Source organism: Pan troglodytes, chromosome 1, assembly GCF_028858775.2.
Source record: "Pan troglodytes isolate AG18354 chromosome 1, NHGRI_mPanTro3-v2.0_pri, whole genome shotgun sequence".
Lineage (NCBI taxonomy): Eukaryota > Metazoa > Chordata > Mammalia > Primates > Hominidae > Pan > Pan troglodytes.
Window position 1 is genome coordinate 217896885 of NC_072398.2, and position 22057 is coordinate 217918941.

General features: G+C 41.6%; 1 protein-coding gene across 1 annotated transcript; it reads right to left on the reverse strand.

The window, feature by feature from the left end:
- Positions 1-14098: 14098 nt before the first annotated feature.
- Positions 14099-15153, reverse strand: LOC129143377 (heterogeneous nuclear ribonucleoprotein C-like 3). Its single transcript, XM_054679559.1, has one exon. It carries the CDS (start codon positions 15136-15138, stop codon positions 14257-14259), a length of 882 nt encoding a protein of 293 aa, XP_054535534.1. The 5' UTR covers positions 15139-15153; the 3' UTR covers positions 14099-14256.
- Between the last annotated feature and the right edge of the window lie 6904 nt (positions 15154-22057).

The window sequence follows — 22057 nt, forward strand, 5'->3', positions numbered from 1 at the left end:
TTTATAAAAACAGAGGAGTCATCCCTACGAAATCAGAATGAAAATCTCAATGTATTGAATGGTCTTCGGGAATTTGTATAACCTAAGGTAGCAGATTACATGCTCGTTCTGGTGGAGGAGAGGTGCCACTGAGGGCGTGAGTGGTCTCAGGGCTTAGGTTAAGGCTTCTTTGGAAGAAATTGAAACCACATCGATAAACTTTATAAATTTAATCAGTGAAGAAGGGAGGGAGAGAAACAAAAATAAACCAAGCTTGCAACACATTCAGCATTCATCAGGAGGTCTTCTTGCTCTCTGACCTGGTTCCTCATGGTTGCTGGCAGCCTACTGTTCCAAAATCATATAGACCTTAGATTACGGTTCCCCTTAACTTCCCTGCAGACAACGATTCAAGCATTGCAAAACATTAACTTTTTCATCTGAGATATTCTTTCAGGTTCTGCATGTCAGTGAAACTACTGATGCCAGCTGATCTGAAGGGCCCTGAAATGCACCAACTCACCAAAGAATGCAGTTTCTACATCCTGTTGACTTCTTCCCTCTTACCGCTACCCCAACTTTCCGGCCCCTTGCTATCCAGCATCCACTGGAAACCCTCAGTACTCCTTGGGGAGATGAATTTGAGGATCTCCTCCTAGCTTCTCATTCAGCCACCTTGTGATCATTAAACTCTCTGCTGCAAACCCTGCTGTCTCAGAATATTGCTAAGCTACTGTGCAGCAGGCATAGGAACCTGATGGTCCTGTAATAAAGTCATGTGAAAATTACAAATGGGAAGTGAGGGTGGAGCTGGTCAGGGTTGAGCTGGGTTTTTAATGGGAACCTGGGAGTGAACTAAGACTTGCTGAACATGTTGGGGGTTATTGAGTGGGTGTAAGAGGAATCTATCTAACATTGCACTGATGCCCTTTTGGTTTTAATCCTTATGACCAAGTATGAGTCTTTCAAAACAATTTGTATAATCCTCCTTATTTTTCCTTTCAAAACCTTCAACTTCCTTTATCTCCCCAAATAATCTCACATCTATTCCCATTTCTTTGCTTACTTCATAATAAACATTTTTTTTTTTTTACAGAGTCTTCTTCTCTGTTAAGTAGACCATATATGTTGTTGCCACACAAATGAGCAACCTGGTTCTCTGGACAGAAAGGGTCAAAAGGATCCCATTCCTCAACAGCTGGGGGTGATGTAAAGGTCATGGTTATTCTTTGTCATATCTGCACCTGCATATTGCCAGTGAAAACTTGCAGGTCACATTGGGCAGGCTTCCAAATTCACCACCTGTGGAAGGTCTTTTGCTTGGCTTACATCCTGTCCCTGAGTAAAGAGTCTGATCGTGACTTCATGAGTGCTTCAAACTCTACAAGTATTGATGAAGGCTTCCACCCACTGACAGTGAGAAGGCACTGATTTGATGCTGATCATGAAGTTTGCTGGTTGTCTTGCAAGGAATATGTTTTATTCTTTTATCTTGTCATCTAAAGCCAATGATTGTAACCTCTGTATTGTCCCTTCCAATGGAAAAAACAAAAACAAAAACTCAACTCTATTTGAGCCTTGTCAGGTCAATAAAACAAAAGAAAATTAAAAAAAATAATTGATAGGAGGAGTCCCATTCCCAGCCCGGGCAATAGAGTGAGACTCCATCTCAAAAGAAAAAAAAAAAAAAGGCCGGGCACGGTGGTGGCTCACACCTGTAATCCCAGCACTTCAGGAGGCCAAGGCAGGTAGATCACGATGCCAAAAAATCGAGACCATCCTAGCCAACATGGTGAAACCCTGTCTCTGCTAAAAATACAAAAATTAGCTGAGCATGTTGGCACCCACCCATAATCCTAGCTACTCAAGAGACTGAGGCAGGAGAGTCGCTTGAACTCAGGAGGAGGAGGTTGCAGTCAGCCAAGATTTCATCACTGCACTCCAACTTGGTGACAGAGTGAGACTCCGTCTGAAAACGAACAAACACAAACGAACAAACAAACAAAGAAAAAAGCTGGAGAAATAAATTCTGAAAGAATTTCCATCTCTATGAATTCATCTTCAGAACTGATAGCATTTCCTGCTTGGCATTTTTTGCCTACATTTTTGGCATAAGATCTATCAACAAAAAGTATGAACCCAGGTTTGTGTAATGGAATATCTTAAACATCAATAGGAGGAGTCAATAGTTCTGATGCCACACACACGTATGGTCTTCTCCATCATCAGGAAATGGCAACAAAGTGGTAGAGTTTTGCAAAGTGTAGCATTTGAAATGGAGATTTGAAGGTGACAAGGAAAGGATTTTGTAAGACATTAGTGTACAAGTTGAGCAATGTTGGTTCCTGTCACAGTGTTTTTATTTATTGATTGATTTATTTATTTTATTCATTTATTTTTTGAGATGGAGTCTCGCTCCGTCACCAGGCTGGAATGCAGTGGCACGATCTCAGCTCACTTCGACCTCTGCCTCCCCGGTTCAAGCAATTTTCCTGCCTCAGCCTCCTAAATAGCCGGGACTACAGGTGCATGCCACTACACCTAGCTAATTTTTTGTATTTTTAGTAAAGACGGGGTTTCACCATGTTAACTAGGATGGTCTCAATCTCCTGACTTCGTGGTCTGCCCGCCTCGGCCTCCCAAAGTGCTGGGATTACAGGCCTCAGCCACCATGCCTGGTCGGTTCACATCAAAATTTAAGAGGTATTCAATTGCATATGAAACTTGTAGGCAAAGTTTATTTCTTTTTTCTTTAAAGCATTAATTAATTTATTTATTTATAATGTATTTATTTATTAATTTTTTTTTGAGATGGAGTTTCACTCTTGTTTTCCAGGCTGGAGTGCAATGGTGCGATCTCGGCTCACTGCAACCTCTGCCTCCCTGTTCAAGTGATTCTCCTGCCTCAGTCTCCCAGTTAGCTGGAATATATAAAAAAGACAGATATAGCTCGGTGCCATCATAGGCTGCACTGTCCCCGTCCCAGACCGGCTGACTATAGGTCAGATGGGAGTGTCCTTCCAGAAATGAGTGACTTACTAGATCTGGACTGAGTTTGCAGCATGCTTAGATCTCAGGAAGAACCAAGCAGGAACTCCAGACTTGAAGACTTTGGGTCTCTCCTGTGGGTCTTCAGAAACTTTTATTGATCTTTCTAATCACAACTCCCACCCACACCCCTCCATGTATTCAGTGCTTGCTTCCAGTCAAAAAGTGCTATCTGATTGCATTTCTGAAGCTCCACCCAGTTAATCTTGATTGGGTTTTTGGCTGTCCCCAGATTACTGGATTGAATCAGATATCCATTCATATCAGCTATCCATATTAAGTTCATGAATCAAGAAATTGACAGTGTTAGGAATAGGGTGGAAATCAAGAATTCACTCATTAAAGGCCGGGTGAGGTGGCTCACACCTGTAATCCCTGCACTTTGAGAGTCCAAGTTGGCTGGATCACCTGAGGTCAGGCGATCAAGACCTGCAAGGCCAACATGGTGAAACCCCATGTCTACAAAAACACAAAAATTAGCCTGGCATGATGGCAGGTGCCTGTAATCCAGCTACTCAGGAGGCTGAGGTGGGAGAATCGCTTGAATCCAGGAGGCAATGGTTGCAGTGAGCCAAGATTGCACCATTTCACACAGTTCTGGGTGACAGAGGTAGACTTTGTCCAAAAAAAAGAAAAAAAAGAATTCATTCATTCATGAACTCCACAAACACTGATGGAATTTTACTGATATATGACCTATATAGTCCTGAGTTTGAGGCAGGGAAGGGTTTGATCTGTTCCGGATATTAGACAGAAAAATAAAACCTGAAAGTAGTGTTGGGAGATCTTTGGCCACATTAAAATTATAAAATTGTTTTATAGTTAAAACAGCTTTATAAAAACAGAGAAGTCATCCCTACAAAATCAGAAAAAAAATCTCCATGTATCGAATGGTCTTGTGGGTTTTATATCACCTAAGGTAGCAATTTATTTGCTCATGCTGGTGGAAGAGAGGTGCCACTGAGGGCTTGAGTGGTCTCAGGGCTTAGGTTAAGGCTTGTCTGGAAGAAATTGAAACCGTATCTCTAAACTTTATAAATTTAATCAGTGAAAAAGAGAGGGGGAGGAACAAAAACAAACCAAGCTTGCAGCGCATTCAGCATTCACCAGGAGGTCAGCTTGCCCTCTGACCTGCTTCCTCATGGTTGCTGGCAGCCTACTGTCCCCAAATCGTGTAGAACTTAGACTACAATTCCCCTTAACTACGCTGCAGACAACAATTTAAGCATTGTGAAACATTCACTTTTTCATTTGAGATATTCTTTCAGGTTCTGCATGTCAGTGAAACTACTGATGCGAGCTGATCTGAAGGGCCCTGCAAGGCATCCACTCACCAAAGAATGCCGTTCTGACATCGTGATAACTTCATACCTCTTATTGCCATCAAACTACACTAACTTTCCAGCCCCTTGCTATCCAGGATCCACTGGAAACCCTCAGTACTCCTTGGGGCGATGAATTTGAGGATCTCCTCCCAGCTTCTCATTCAGCCACCTTGTGATCATTAAACTTTCTGCTGCAAACCCTGCTGTCTCAGAATATTGGTAAGCTACTGTGCAGCAGGCATAGGAACCTGATGGTCCTGTAACAAATTTATGTCAAAATTATAAAGGGAAGTGAAGGTGGAGGCTGCTCAGTGTTGAGCTGGGTGTTTTAATGGAATCCAGGGAGTGAACGAAGACTTGGTAAATGTGTTGGGGGTTATTGAGAGGGTGGAGGAGGAATCTTTCCAACATTGCACTGAGGCTCCCTTGGTTTTCATACTTGTGACCAAGAATGAGTCTTTCAAAAAACTTTATGTAATTCTCCTCATTTTTCCTTTCAAAACCTTTGTCTTCCTTTACCTCCCCGAATAATCTCACATCTATTCCCATGGCTTTGCTCATTTCATAATAAAAATACTTTTTTTTTTCCTGTGGAGTCTCTTTCTCTGTTAAGTATACCATATATTTTGTTGCCACACAAGATGAGTAACCTGGTTTTATGGAGAGAAAGGGACAAAAGAATCCCAATCCTCATCAGCTAGGGGTGATATGAAGGTCAGGATTATTCTTTGTCATATCTGCACCTGCATATTGCCAGTGAAAACCTGCAGGTCACATTAGGTAGACTTCCAAATTAATCATCTGTGGAAGGTCTTATGATTGGCTTACATCCTGTCCCTGAGTAAAGAATCTGATCTTGACTTCATGAGTGCCTGAGACTCTTCAAGTACTGATGAAGGCTTCACCCAGTGACACTGAGAAGGACACTGATTTGATTCTGATCGTGAAGTTTTGCTGGTTGTCTTGCAAGGAAAATATTTTTGCCTGTCATGTTGTCATCTAAAGTCAATGATTGTAACCTCTGTATTGTCCCTTCCAATGGAAAAAACAAAAACAAAAAAGCTCAACTCTATTAGAGCCTTGCCAGGATAAAACAAAAGAAAATTAAAAAAAAAAAAAAAAACAACTGATAAGAGGAGTCCCATTCCCTTCTTTCAACCTTTCTTATAAAAGCATTCCAACTTGTAACAGACTTTGGAAAACACTCATTTTGTCAGTGTGTGTCTTCCAGGTCGATCCTGACATTTAGCTTCCAATGAAGCTTTATTTAATTATTTCTGCCTCAACTACCTTAACGTCTATTGACAACAGGTTGCACGGTAATGGTTGGAATTGGGGTGGGAAGAAAAAATATTTCTGTGTGTTTTATAAAGTAATCCTTGCATGCCATCTCCATTGAAGAAAGAATAGTTTCCTCTCCAAATATGTCCTGAGTATTGATGCATCCAATAAATAAAACTATTATTTCATACAGTAGAGCTATAGATGCATTCTATTTGCCTCTAGAGTTTCCAGTGAACCAGTGCCTAGTTTCAGTAAGTTCTCTGATTATTTGGCAGAGGGTAACATGGTCATGTTCTGACTCTATGTCTATGTCGATATCTATAGCATTCCCATCTACATAATGCGTGTCAAACCAAAGAGTTTGATTCCAGTGGGAGTCTGGAACACTATCTAGGTTAGACCCAGTTACACTAATGTTTTCTAGGCATAGAGATAAATTACCAGTAATGAAATCAATAATAGTCATAGGCCACCCATTTGCACCTAGAGCTTCTTCTCAGTACCAAGTCATTTAATTATCAATATTAACCAACCTTCCAAAGGAAGGATAACAAACCTTATCATGAAGTTAGCATCCTCAATTCCTACCCAACTGTGTATGAGAGCAGGTTCTACTATTATTTGTGATCCTTCCCTTTCATGTGAATGACTCCATAGCCAGCAATTGCTTTGGTTAGTGAGAGTGGCTACATTTTGAACAGGAGACCTTAGAAAGTGTTTGCTTTGAGTGGTGAAAGTACGTAACAATATAAAATACAGGTTTGAGAATTTTGTGTTAATACAAAACAAAACCAAGTCTCAGTCAATGGAAGAAGATCAAATGGAGTCTTGCTCCATTGTGTTGGAAAAGCTGTCTAACATGTGATGATGTCTGCTTCTAGGGAAGGCTTTTCCTCGGATATCCTTAAGTTTAAGTCATCTGGTACAGTCCCATCCAATGCTGTTCATGGGCAGATTTCCCTTGGTGTCATTTCTAAAGGATGCAATCTCCAAATGCTACGGCAGGAAGATCTAAGCATCACTGAAAGCCTCCTTCACCTACTGGAAATAGTCTTTGAAATTCTGCATCAAGGTCTTGCAGTATTGATTCATATTGTTACTGAATGATGGGATCACTCTCTTAAGTGCATAGAACCCAATACTATGACACCATCTTTGAGAAAAGCAAAAAAGATTCGGCCTGGTGTGGTGGCTGACGCCTATAATCCCAGCACTTTAGGAGGCCGAGGCAGACAGATCCCGATGTCAGGGGTTCGAGAACAACCTGGCCAACATGGTGAAATCCCGCTTCTGCCAAAAATTCAAAAATTAGCTGGGTGTGGTGGTGTGTGCCTGTAATCCCAGCTACTTAGGTGGCTGAGGCAGGAGAACCCCTTGAACCTGGGAGGCAGAGGTTGCAGTGAGCCAATGTAGCACCACTGTACTCCAGCCTGGGCAACAGAGACTCTGTCTCAAAAATAAATAATAATAATCCAATTTTCTTTGTCAGTTTAGCTAATTTTCATTTAAAGATACCATTTGTTCACTCAACCTTTATAGAATACCAAGGATAATGAAGTTAATGCTAGTGTCATTGGATCTGTAAAATTTTATCTGTGTGATAACCTGCCCAGTAAACTGAATTCTCATACCATTAGAGATTTCTCCAGAATTGCCCCAGAAAGGAAACACATTTTATAATCACTTATTTGCTATGACTGCATCATCAGCCTTTCTAAAAAGGTAAGCTACAACTCATCCTGAAAATGGAAACACAATCACAAAAATTTTAGCCTTTTTACACGGCTCACTGTCATCATTGGTCCATGACAACCCCCTTTCTTGGAGCTATATATGTGTATGTCTACTTATTCATATCTATATCTATATCTATCTGTTTCCTTTTATTACCATTATTCACTTCCACTCCCCTTTCCATATATAGCCACTCTACTCTTTGACCTAGCCTTGAATTTGCATGTGACCTTATATAATATAAGTATATGGAAAGTATATAGAATATATACTTGCATTTTTATGTGTATTTATTTTAATCCACATATATGCTATAGCGTAGGGTGCTAGAGAAGAGGGCCTCACAATTAATTGTCCAGTCCTGGACACTTTGGAGAGTGAGTGGACATGCTGTTATAATTATCATTAGTAGTATTTTTTGGAGATGGAGTCTTGCTCTGTGGCCAGGCTGGAGTGCAAAGGTGCTATCTTGGCTCAATGCAACCTCCACCTCTCGGGTTCAACTGTTTCTCCTGCCTCAGTCTCCCAAGTACCTGAGATTACAGGTGCCTACCACCACGCCCGGCTATTTTTTGTATTTTTAGTAGAAATGGAGTTTCTCCATGTTGGCCAGGCTGGTCTCGAACTCCTGATCTCAGGTGTTCCACCTGCCTCGGCTTCCCAAAGTGCTGGGATTACAGGTGTGAGCCACCGTGCCCGGCCTCTCACGTGCCTTTTTAAGTTGGTGGGAAAATGACACCCAGGTTAATTTATGGCCATTGTGGGAATTATTGGAAATCTTTAAGACTGTTTTTCTTACAAAACCACAATGGTAGGATTAAACAGTCTGAATGGGATGCTAGCATGTAGAGCCTTCTAAACTCTTTCTCTCCCTCTTTGAGGAATTTGGGATCTGCCTACTGATTACAATTAATTGGATTTTTTTTAACTGCTTGGTTAAGATTTTTTTTTTTGACTTCCTCTTTTCCTAATTGAATACCCTTTATTTCCTTCTCCTGCCTAATTGCCCTGGCCAGAACTTCCAACACTATGTTGAATAGGAGCGGTGAGAGAGGGCATCCCTGTCTTGTGCCAGTTTTCAAAGGGAATGCTTCCAGTTTTTGTCCATTCAGTATGATATTGGCTGTGGGTTTGTCATAGATAGCTCTTATTATTTTGAAATACGTCCCATCAATACCTAATTTATTGAGAGTTTTTAGCATGAAGGGCTGTTGAATTTTGTCAAAGGCCTTTTCTGCATCTATTGAGATAATCATGTGGTTTTTGTCTTTGGCTCTGTTTATATGCTGGATTACATTTATTGATTTGCGTATATTGAACCAGCCTTGCATCCCAGGGATGAAGCCCACTTGATCATGGTGGATAAGCTTTTTGATGTGCTGCTGGATTTGTTTTGCCAGTATTTTATTGAGGATTTTTGCATCAATGTTCATCAAGGATATTGGTCTAAAATTCTCTTTTTTGGTTGTGTCTCTGCCCGGCTTTGGTATCAGAATGATGCTGGCCTCATAAAATGAGTTAGGGAGGATTCCCTCTTTTTCTATTGATTGGAATAGTTTCAGAAGGAATGGTACCAGTTCCTCCTTGTACCTCTGGTAGAATTCAGCTGTGAATCCATCTGGTCCTGGACTCTTTTTGGTTGGTAAACTATTGATTATTGCCACAATTTCAGCTCCTGTTATTGGTCTATTCAGAGATTCAACTTCTTCCTGGTTTAGTTTTGGGAGAGTGTATGTGTTGAGGAATTTATCCATTTCTTCTAGATTTTCTAGTTTATTTGCGTAGAGTTGTTTGTAGTATTCTCTGATGGTAGTTTGTATTTCTGTGGGATCGGTGGTGATATCCCCTTTATCATTTTTTATTGTGTCTATTTGATTCTTCTCTCTTTTTTTCTTTATTAGTCTTGCTAGTGGTCTATCAATTTTGTTGATCCTTTCAAAAAACCAGCTCCTGGATTCATTGATTTTTTGAAGGGTTTTTTGTGTCTCTATTTCCTTCAGGTCTGCTCTGATTTTAGTTATTTCTTGCCTTCTGCTAGCTTTTGAATATGTTTGCTCTTGCTTTTCTAGTTCTTTTAATTGTGATGTTAGGGTGTCAATTTTGGATCTTTCCTGCTTTCTCTTGTGGGCATTTAGTGCTATAAATTTCCCTCTACACACTGCTTTGAATGCGTCCCAGAGATTCTGGTATCTTGTGTCTTTGTTCTCGTTGGTTTCAAAGAACATCTTTATTTCTGCCTTCATTTCGTTATGTACCCAGTAGTCATTCAGGAGCAGGTTGTTCAGTTTCCATGTAGTTGAGCGGTTTTGAGTGAGATTCTTAATCCTGAGTTCTAGTTTGATTGCACTGTGGTCTGAGAGATAGTTTGTTATAATTTCTGTTCTTTTGCATTTGCTGAGGAGAGCTTTACTTCAAACTATGTGGTTAATTTTGGAATAGGTGTGGTGTGGTGCTGAAAAAAATGTATATTCTGTTGATTTGGGGTGGAGAGTTCTGTAGATGTCTATTAGGTCCACTTGGTGCAGAGCTGAGTTCAATTCCTGGGTATCCTTGTTGACTTTCTGTCTCGTTGATCTGTCTAATGTTGACAATGGGGTGTTAAAGTCTCCCATTATTAATGTGTGGGAGTCTAAGTCTCTTTGTAGGTCACTCAGGACTTGCTTTATGAATCTTGGTGCTGCTGTATTGGGTGCATATATATTTAGGATAGTTAGCTCTTCTTGTTGAATTGATCCCTTTACCATTATGTAATGGCCTTCTTTTTGTATATCTAGAAAACCCCATTGTCTCAGCCCAAAATCTCCTTTAGCTGATAAGCAACTTCAGCAAAGTCTCAGGATACAAAATCAATGTACAAAAATCACAAGCATTCTTATACACCAACAACAGACAAACAGAGAGCCAAATCATGAGTGAACTCCCATTCACAATTGCTTCAAAGAGAATAAAATACCTAGGAATCCAACTTACAAGGGATGTGAAGGACCTCTTCAAGGAAAACTACAAACCACTGCTCAAGGAAATAAAAGAGGATACAAACAAATGGAAGAACATTCCATGCTCATGGGTAGGAAGAATCAATATCGTGAAAATGGCCATACTGCCCAAGGTAATTTACAGATTCAATGCCATCCCCATCAAGCTACCAATGACTTTCTTCACAGAATTGGAAAAAACTACTTTAAAGTTCATATGGAACCAAAAAAGAGCCCGCATTGCCAAGGCAATCCTAAGCCAAAAGAACAAAGCTGGAGGCATCACACTACCTGATTTCAAACTATACTACAAGGCTACAGTAACCAAAACAGCATGGTACTGGTACCAAAACAGAGATATAGATCAATGGAACAGAACAGAGCCCTCAGAAATAACGCCGCATATCTACAACTATCTGATCTTTGACAAACCTGACAAACACAAGCAATGGGGAAAGGATTCCCTATTTAATAAATGGTGCTTGGAAAACTGGCTAGCCATATGTAGAAAGCTGAAACTGGATCCCTTCCTTGCCCCTTATACAAAAATCAATTCAAGATGGATTAAAGATTTAAACGTTAGACCTCAAACCATAAAAACCCTAGAAGAAAACCTAGGCATTACCATTCAGGACATAGGCATGGGCAAGGACTTCATGTCTAAAACACCAAAAGCAATGGCAACAAAAGCCAAAATTGACAAATGGGATCTAATTAAACTAAAGAGCTTCTGCACAGCAAAAGAAACTACCATCAGAGTGAACAGGCAACCTACAACATGGGAGAAAATTTTCACAACCTACTCATCTGACAAAGGGCTAATATCCAGAATCTACAATGAACTCCAACAAATTTACAAGAAAAAAACAAACAACCCCATCAAAAAGTGGGTGAAGGACATGAACAGACACTTCTCAAAAGACGACATTTATGCAGCCAAAAAACACATGAAAAAATGCTCATCATCACTGGCCATCAGAGGAATGCAAATCAAAACCACAATGAGATACCATCTCACACCAGTCAGAATGGTGATCATTAAAAAGTCAGGAAACAACAGGTGCTGGAGAGGATGTGGAGAAATAGGAACACTTTTACACTGTTGGTGGGACTGTAAACTAGTTCAACCATTGTGGAAGTCAGTGTGGCGATTCCTCAGGGATCTAGAACTAGAAATACCATTTGACCCAGCCATCCCATTACTGGGTATATACCCAAATGACTATAAATCATGCTGCTATAAAGACACATGCACACGTATGTTTATTGCGGCATTATTCACAATAGCAAAGACTTGGAACCAACCCAAATGTCCAACAATGATAGACTGGATTAAGAAAATGTGGCACATATACACCATGGAATACTATGCAGCCGTAAAAAATGATGAGTTCGTGTCCTTTGTAGGGACATGGATGAAATTGGAAATCATCATTCTCAGTAAACTATCGCAAGAACAAAAAACCAAACACCGCATATTCTCACTCATAGGTGGGAATTGAACAATGAGATCACATGGACACAGGAAGGGGAATATCACACTCTGGGGACTGTGGTGGGGTGGGGGGAGGAGGGACGGATAGCACTGGGAGATATACCTAATGCTAGATGACGAGTTAGTGGGTGCAGCGCACCAGCATGGCACATGTATACATATGTAACTAACCTGCACAATGTGCACATGTACCCTAAAACTTAAAATATAATAAAAAAAAAGAAAAAAAGAAAAAAGAAAATGCCAAAAAAAAAAAAAAAAAAAGATTTTTTTTTTTTTCCGACAGAGTCTGACTCTGCTGCCCAGGCTGGAGTACAGCACTGGTGTGAGCATGGCTCACTGCAGCATCAATCTTCTGGGTTCAAGGGATCCTCCTACCTCAGCCACCCAAATAGCTGGGACTACAGATGCATGCCACCATGTGTAGGGAAAAGAAAGAGAGATCAGACTGTTACTGTGTCTATGTAGAAAAGGAAGACATAAGCAACTCCATTTTGACCTGTACCCTGAAGAATTGCTTTGCCCTGAGATGCTGCTAATCTGTAACTTTGCCCCAACCTTGAGCTCACAAAAACACGTGTTGTATGGAATCAAGGTATAAGGGATCTAGGGCAGTGCAGGATGTGCCTTGTTTACAATATGTTTACAGGCAATATGCTTGGTAAAATCATTGCCATTCTCCATTCTCGATAAACCAGGGGCACAATGCACTGTGGAAAGCCACAGGGACTTCTGTCCTGGAAAGCCGGATATTGTCCAAGGTTTCTCCCCATGTGATAGCCTGAGATATGGCCTCTTGGGATGGAAAAGACCTGACCATCCCCCAGCCCCACACCCGTGAAGGGTCTGTGCTGAGGAGGATTAGTAAAAGATTAAGGCCTCTTGCAGCTGAGATAAGAGGAAGGCCTCTGTCTCCTGCCTCCCCCTGGGAATGGAATGTCTCAGGATAAAACCCAATTGCAGATTTGTTCTATTCTGAGATAGGAGGAAGACTGCCCTGTGGTGTGAGGTGAGACATGTTGGCAGCAATGCTGCTCTGTTATTCTCTACTCCACTGAGATGCTTGGGTGGAGAGAAGCGTATATCTGGCCTACATGCACATCCAGGCAGAGTACCTTCCCTTGAACTTATTTGTGACACACATTCCTTTTCTCACATGTTTTATGCTGAGCACCAGTCCCCTGGGCCCACTGTTCTTTCTCCATACTTTGTGTCTTATTTCTTTTCTCAGTCTCTCGTCCCACCTGATGCGATATACCCACAGGTGTGGAGGGGCTGCTCCTCTTCAACCATGCCCGTCTAATTTTTTAAAAAAGAGGCAGGGCATTGGTGGCTCACTGGTGTAATCTCAGCCCTTTGGGAGGCCAAGGCACGTGGATCACTTGAGGTTAGGAGTTCGAGACCAGCCTGGCCAACATGGTGAACCGCCGTCTCTACCAAAAATATAAAAATGAGCTGTGCATGGTGGCGGGTGGCTATAATCCCAGCTACTCAGGAGGCTGAGGCATGAGAATTGCTTGAGCCTGGGAGGTGGATGTTGGAGTGAGCTGAGATTGTGCCACTCCATTCCAGCCTGGGTAACAGAGTGAAACTCCATCCCACCCCTCAAAACAAATGTTTTGTAAAGATAGGGTTTTGCCATTTTGCCCAGGTTGGTCTCGAAGCCCTGGGCTCAAATGATCCTCCCGCCTTGGCCTCCCAAAGTGTTGTAGTTACAGGCATGGGTCACTGCTCCCACCAAGAATTTTTTTTCTTTAAATTGCTGGTTTAATAAGGACTTGTTTATTTTGGGGAAAAAGGTCCCAAACATGAAGCTGTTCACAAAAATAACCCACAGTATCAACTTTAGAAAACACGTTGTAAGACTAAAACACCAATTATGTTTCTGAGGATGCATTTGACATGCCAACTCTCATTCACAAAAATACATTGTTAGATTTTTGTTGAACTGCCCCACACAGCACACTAATATGGGGTGTAACACACATACTTCTAACTCCAAGCTGCTTTCAGGAGCTACTCAACTCAATGAGATTGCCTTTGCAGTTAGGGAAGCAACTACTGAACTTATGTATGAAAGAAAAGAACCGTATTCCCTGAATAACAAGAGATTATTTTGGAGACAGTTGATAAAAACCATACGTCCTTTTTACTGTTAAGTCATAAAGAGGTGTCAAAATTAAAAGCAAAAATTACAGGGTAAGACTTAGGAAAACTACTAGGGGTGTCAAGGGAAGTGAAAATGGGACTAGGTGCAGGGCAATATGAATTAATGAATGTGGGAAGGACAAGGATGGGGAGAACAGTAAGCATGTGCTGAAGATACTAAGGGAGAGGATCTGGTGAAAAATTTGTTGTTAGACAAGCTCCTAGGTAAAGAAACAATGGGATAAGATTTCTCAACCCCACTATGTGCTTAAGAGTCATCCTGGCCATTGGTGCTGTCTCTGTTATCCTCTCCTTCCTCAGCCTCTTTTTCATCATCCTTGATCAACTCCAGCTGGTTGTCCCCCTGATCTTCATTATCATCATCATACAGTAGGTCCCCCTCCTCAACAGAGTCATCTGCACCCCCCTCAGACTCCATCTTCACATGAGTCTTATCCTTCTTCAAGGAGCTGCTGGTCTGCTCCTCTTCAGACTTAGCATTCTTTACCTCTACTCCTTGCTTGCAATGTTCCTTTTCAATTTTTTCCAGGTTTTCCAGGAGAGAATCCACTTTCTGTTTTATCTGGGTCAACTCCTGCTTAATGGCCTGAAGGTCATCTCCTTTCAGCTTTCCAGACTTGGAAGATCCCCGCTTTCCACTCTTAGAATTGAAGCCACTTTTGCCCCTTCGTGAGGTGTTTCCTGATACACGCTGACGTTTCGAGGGCACTACAGCCAGAGCAATGGGAGGAGGAGGAGGTACACGTGCTGGGAAACTGTACATCCCATCATAATAATGCCGTTGAAAGCCATAGTCCAAGTCAAAAGAGGAGCCGTACATCTCTGCTGCTGATCGTTTCACACCTGCGTTTCCTCGATTCGCTTTTGGCTCTGCAGCCAGGTTAATATCTACAACCTGGTCAGCAATCATTCTGCCATCTTCTCCTGCTACAGCAGCCCGGACATTTTTCTCCTTATCATATTGAACGAAGGCAAAGCCCTTATGAACAGAGCAGCCTGCAATTTTGCCATACTTGGAAAAGATCGCCTCCACATCCGATTTCTTGACAACAAGAGTGTTGAGATTCCCAATGAACACACGGGAGTTCATGGAGTGAGGATCCATCTTGTTGGTAACGTTGCTGGCCATTGTGTTGGATGATAAGGTTTCTCAAAAAGCCAAAAACAGGAGGCGGGAGGGAGAAGAGATTCGATTCTAAGTCTCCTACTGCCGGGTTCTACGTGGAGAAGCTGACTGCAGCTCGAGGCCAGAAATGCAGCCAAAACAGCTCAGTCTTCCTCTCTTCACAAAATGGCTCCCAACAAGAATTCTGAAATGACGTAAAGAAAAGCACAATCAACATTTTTGAAATAAAGACAAAACTGCATTTAGAAAAAAAAAGATCAAAGCTTGAAACCGTTCTTATGAAAAAAAGAAAAAAAGACAGGATATAGTTCTGTGCCGTCGTAGGCTGCACTGTCATCATTCTACATCGGCTGACTGTAGGTCAGATGGGAGTGTCCTTACAGAAACTAGTGACTTACCAGATCTGGACTCAGTTTGCAGGGTGTTCAGACCTCAGGAAGAACCAAGCAGGAACTCCAGGCTTGAAGACTTTGGGTCTCTCCTGTGGGTCTTTAGAAGCTTTTATTGACCTTTCTAATCACAACTCCCACCCACGCCCTTCCACGTATGCACTGCTAGCTTCCAATCAAAAAGCAATATCTGATTGCATTTCTGAAGTTCCACCCAGCTAATCCTGATTGGGTTTTTGGCTTTCCGCAGATTAATGGATTGAACCAAATATCCATTCATATCACATATCCATATTCATTTCATGAATCAAGAAATTGACAGCATTAGGGATAGAGTGGAAGTCAAGAATTCATTCATTTAAGGCCAGCTGAGTTGGCTCATGCCTGTAATCCCAGCACTTTGGGAGGCCAAGACAGGCGGATCACCTGAGGTCAGGAGTTCAAGACCAGCTTGGCCAATATGGTGAAACCCTGTCTCTACAAAAATACAAAATTATCCGGGCATGATGGCAGCTGCCTGTAATCCAGATACTTGGGAGGCTGAGGTGGGAGAATTGCTTGAACCCAGGAGGCTGAGGTTGCAGTGAGCCGAGATTGCACACAGCCCTCCAGACTGGGTGACTGAGGGAGACTCTGTCAACAACAACAACAACAACAACAACAACAACAAAAAAGAATGCCTTCATTCACGAACTCCACAAGAACTGATGGAATTTTACTGATATGTCACCTTCATAGCCCTGAGTGTGAGGCAGGGAAGGGGTTGATCTGTTCCGGACATTAGACAGAAAAATAAAACCTGAGAGTAGTGTTGTTGGGAGATCTTTGGCCACATCAATATTTTAAAAATGCTTTATAGTTAAAATAGCTTTATAAAAACAGAGAAGTCATCCCTACAAAATAAGAATAAAAAGTTCCATGTATGGAATGGTCTTATGGGTTTTATATCACCTAAGGTAGCAGGTTATATGCTCATTCTGGTGGAAGAGAGGTGCTACTGAGGGTGTCAATGGTCTCAGGGCTTAGGTTAAGGCTTCTCTGAAAGAAATTGAAACCATACATATAAACTTTATGAATTTAATCAGTGAAGAAGGGTGGGGGAGAAACAAAAATAAAGCAAGCTTGCAGCTCATTCAGCATTCATCATGAGGTCAGCTTGAACTGCTCCCTCATGGTTGCTGGCAGCCTACTGTCCCAAAATCATGTAGACCTTAAATTACAGTTCCCCTTAACTGCCCTGCAGACAACAATTTAAGCATTGTGAAGCATTAACTTTTTCATTTGACATATTCTTTCAGGTTCTGCATGTCAGTGAAACTACTGATGCCAGGTGATCTGAAGGGCCCTGCAAGGCACCAACTCACCAAAGAATGCAGTTTCAACATCCTGATGACTTCATACCTCTTACTGCTACACCAACTTTCCAGCCGCTTGCTATCTGGGATCCACTGGAAACCCTCAGTACTCCTTGGGGAGATGAATTTGAGGATCTCCTCCCAGCTTATCATTCAGCCACCCTGTGATCATTAAACTCTGCTGCAAAGCCTGCTGTCTCAGAATATTGGTCAGCTACTGTGCAGCAGGCATAGGAACCTGATGGTCCTGTAATAAAATCATGCCAAAATTACAAATCTTATCATGAATGTAGCATCCTCAATTGCTAGCCAACTGTGATGAAAGCAGGTTGTAGTATTAGCTATGATCCTTCCCTTTCATCTAAATGACTCCATAGCCAGCAATTGCTTTGGTTAGTGCGAGTGGCTACATTTTGAACAGAAGATCTTAGAAAGTGTTTGGTTTGAGTGGTGGAACTACCTAGCAACATAGAATATAGGTTTGATAATTTTGTGTTAATACAAAACCAAGTCTCAGTCAATGGAAGAAGATCAAATGGAGTCTTGTTCCATTGTCTTGGAAAAGCTGTCTACCAGGTGATGATGTCTGCTTCTAGGGAAGGCTTTTCCTCGGATATCTTTAAGTTTAAGTCATCTGGTACGGTCCCATCCATTGCTGCTCATGCGCAGATTTCCCTTGGCGTCATTTCTAAAGGATGCAATCTCCAAACGCTAGGGCATCAAGGTCTAAGCATCACTGAAAGCCTCCTTCACCTACTGGAAATAGTCTTTCAAATACTGCATCAAGGTCTTGCAGTATTGAGTCACATTGTTACTGAATGATGGGCTCACTGTCCTAAGTGCATAGAAGCCAATACTATGACACTATCTTTTGAGAAAAGAAAAAAGATTCAGCTGGATGTGGTGGCTCACATCTATAATCCCAGCCCTTTAGGAGGCTGAGGCAGGCAGATCACGAGGTCAGGGGTTCGAGACCAACCTGGCCAACATGGTGAAATCCTGTTTCTGCTAAAAATACAAAAATTAGCTGGGTGTGATGGGGTGCGCCCATAATTCCAGCTACTCAGGGGGCTGAGGCAGGAGGATCTCTTGAACCTGGGAGGTGGATTTTGCAGTGAGCTGACATAGCACCACTGTACTCCAGCCTGAGCAACAGAGGCTCAGTCTCAAAAGAATATTAATAATAATAATCCAGTTTTCTTTGTTAGTTTAGCTAATTTTAGTTTCAAGATACCATTTGTTCTTGAATACCTTTGCAGAATACCAAGGATAGTGAAATTAATGGTAGTGCCATTGAATCTGTAAAATTTTACCTGTGTGATCACCTGCCTAGTAAACTGAGGTTTCCTACCATTGGAGATTTCTCCAGAGATGCCCCAGAAAGGAAACACATTTTATAATCATTTATTTGCTATGACTGTGGCATCAGCCTTTCTGAGCTACAACCCATCCTGAAAACAGACAGACAATCACAAGAATTGTAGCCTTTTTACCTGGCTCACTGTTATGATTGGTCCATGACATTCCTCTTTCTTACAGCTAGATGTGTGTATGTCCATCTATTCATATCGATATCTATATCTATTTCCTTTTATTACCATGATTCATTTCCACTCCCCTTTCCATAGATAGCCACTCTACTCTTTGACCAACCTTGAATTTGGATGTGACCTTATAGGATATAAGTATATGGAAAGTATATAGAATATATACTGGCATTTCATATGTGTATTTATTTTAATCCACATGTATGCTATAGTGTATGGTGCTACAGAAGATGGCCTGACAATTGTCCAGTCCTGGACACTGGAGAGTGAATGAACATGCTGCTATAGTTAATTTTCTTTCTTTTCTTTTTTTTTTTCGGAGATGCAGCCTCACTCTGTTGCCAGGCTGCTGGAATGGAATGACATGATCTCGATTCACTGCAACCTCCACCTCCTGGGTTTGAGTGATTCTCTTGCCTCAGCCTCCACTCTACCTGGGATTACAGGCGCCCGCCACCATGCCTGGCTATTTTTTGTATTTTTATTACGATGGGGTTTCACCATATTGGCCAGGCTGGTCTCAAACTCTTGACCTCAGGTGATCCACCCACCTCAGCCTCCCAAAGTGCTGGTACTACGGGCATGAGCCATCTTGTCCGTCCTTGTTGTAATTCAGATTTTCAGAACAACAGGGTGAATGAAGGCTTATAATCAACTTAACTATAGACCTTGGTCTCTTACCAAATTTTTAACTAATATATCTTTCAAATATAATAAGAATAAAAGTATTGCTTGCCCTATGTCAAATCCAGCTTGAAGTACTTAAATAGATTAACTCATAGCACTCTGTGAAGTCAATCTTGTGATTATTCCTTTTTATGGGTGAGTTAGCTGGGGCACAGAGGTTAAGTAAGTTGGATAAGATCATACAGCCATTGGCCACCGAGCCAGATTTGAACCTAAATTAATCAATCTGGATCTGGAATCTTTACTATTGACCAAAATACCTATGTGCCTCTAAATCCTAAGCTGCTGAGAGTCTTACCTTGTTTCATATCTCAGTAGGAAGGGAGCTAATGTTTATCCATTACATCTGATGTTTAATGCAAATTTTTAATACATAACATTTCATTTTCCAAAATATGTTATTATACATTTACTTTGATTTTTCTGCATTTTTTAGGAACCTTGCTTTTCCTCCTTTAATTTGTTAGTGTGGTGAATTATGCATAGATTTTTCTGAGATTGTCTGGCATTCCTGGAATGGCCATTATATATTACTTTCTTTTCCTTTTTTTTTTTTTTTTTTTAAGACGCAGTTTCACTCTTGCTGCCCAGGCTGGAGTGCAATGGCGTGATCTCGGCTGACTGCAACATCTGCCTCCTGGGTTCAAGGGATTCTCCTGCCTCAGCCTCCTGAGTAGCTTGGATTACAGGCACCCACCACCACACCTGGCTAATTTTGTATTTTTAGTAGAGATGGGTATTCTCCATTTTGGTCAGGCTGGTCTCAAACTCCCGACTTCAGGTGATCCACCCGCCTTGGCCTCCCAAAGTGCTGGGATTACAGGCGAGATTCAGAATGCCTGGCCTATATAATACTTTCTAATGCACTGTTGCATTTATTAGCTGACATTTTATTAAGAACTTTTGCTGTCTTGCTCCAGATCATAGAAAAAAAGGCTTTCAATTTCTCCATTCAGTATGATGTTGGCTGTGGGTGTGTGAAAAATACTCTTTATTATTCTGAGGTTTTTGTAGAGAGTTTTATGATAAAGAGATGTTGGCCAGTTGCAGTGGCTCACTGGTGAAACAGTGAAATGCCTTCTCTACTAAACATACAAAAAGAAAATTAGCTAGGCATGGTGGTGTGTGCCTCTAGTCCCAGCTACTCAGGAGGCTGAGGCAGGAGAATCACTTGGACCTGGGAGGTGGAGGTTGCAGTGAGCTGAGATTGCACCACTGCACTCCAGCCTAGGTGAAAGAGTGAGGCTCTGTCACACATACACACACACACACACACACACACAAAAGTCCTTTCAGGACAAAACCTTGTTCACTCGTGGTGTATATTTAATGTGCTTCCACTAGAAGTGAGAAATTCTCATAGTTTACATAACATTTTAAAATTATGAATCACTCCAAAGGCATACCTACTATTTGTAAAAGTATTAACTACTTTGTCTTTGACTATATGACAAACTCTAGTAAGGGTGTATCTTACTGTAAATTGTTCTGATATAAACTCTAAAATAAACGCAACAGAATTAACCAACTTTTAAAACAGGAAAAATAGGCTGGGAGCGGTGGCTCATGTCTGTAATCCAGCACTCTGGGAGGCCAAGTCAGGCAGATCACAAAGTCAGAAGATGGAGACCATCTTGGCCAACATAGTGAAACCCCATCTCTACTTAAAAAATATAAAAATTAGCCAGGCATGGTGGCACAGGCCTGTAATCCCAGCTACTTAGGAGGCTGAGACAGGAGAATCATTTCAACTACGGAGTCGGAGGTTAGAGTGAGCTGAGATCTCGCCACTGCACTCCAACCGGGGCAGCAGGTTGAGACTCCATCTCAAAAAAAAAAAAGAAGGCCGGTCGCGGTTGTGGCTCACGCCTGTAATCCCAGCACTTTCTGAGGCCAAGGCAGGCAGATTACGAGGTCAAAAGATTGAGACCATCCTAGCCAACATGGTGAAACCCCATCACTACTAAAAAATACAAAAATTAGCTGGGCATGGTGGTCTCCGCCCGTAGTCCTAGCTACTCAAGAGGCTGAGACAGTAGAATCGCTTGAACCCAGGAGGAGGAGGTTGCAGTGAGCCAAGATCGCGCCACTGCACTCCAAGCTGGTGACAGAGCGAGGCTCCATCTCAAAACAAACAGGCAAAAACAAAACAACAACAAAAAACCCCAAAAAAGCTGGAAAAATAAATTCTGAAAGAATTTCCATCTCTATGAGTTCATCTTCAGAAGTGATAGCATTTCCTGCTTGGCATTTTTCTCCTACATTTTTGGCATAAAATCTATCAACAAAAAGTATAAACCCAGGTTTGTGTAATAGAATGTTACACAATATTCATACTTTCCTCAGGCTTTTTCCACCCTGCTGTAGTCATTCACTTTTAGGCTTTCCCAGGTCCTAATACATTTGTGTCAACTGATATAAACCAGGTAACCCACAGTCACAGCCTCCTGCGAGGATTCTAATTTACATAGTAGATCGGTGCAGTGACTCACATCTGTAATCCCAGCACTTTGAGAGGCTGAGGTGGGAGGATCACTTGAGGCCAGAAGTTAAAAACCCACCTGGGGAACATTGCAAAACTCTGTCTCTGAACAAATAAAAATAAAAATCCAACAGAAAATAATGGATACTACGGAGAATATGGAGAAATGAGAACCCTGCTACAACATTGGTAGTTATGTAAATCAGTACAGCTACTATGGAAAACAGTATGGAGTTTCCTCCAAAAAATAAGAATAGGATTAGCATATGAACCATAAATCCCACTGCTGGATATATATCCAAAATTAAATAAATACATCCAGGAGATATCTACACTACCATGTTGGTCAGGCTGGTCTCGAACTCGTGACCTCAAGTAATCCACCTGCCTCAGCCTCCCAAAATTCTGGGATTACAGGCATACACCACTGCACCCAGCCTGCACTCCCCTATTTATTGCAGC

What these genes read in the sequence shown, in the direction of transcription:
- LOC129143377 (XM_054679559.1), bottom strand. Translation starts at nt 15,138, where the DNA reads ATGGCCAGCAACGTTACCAACAAGATGGATCCTCACTCCATGAACTCC.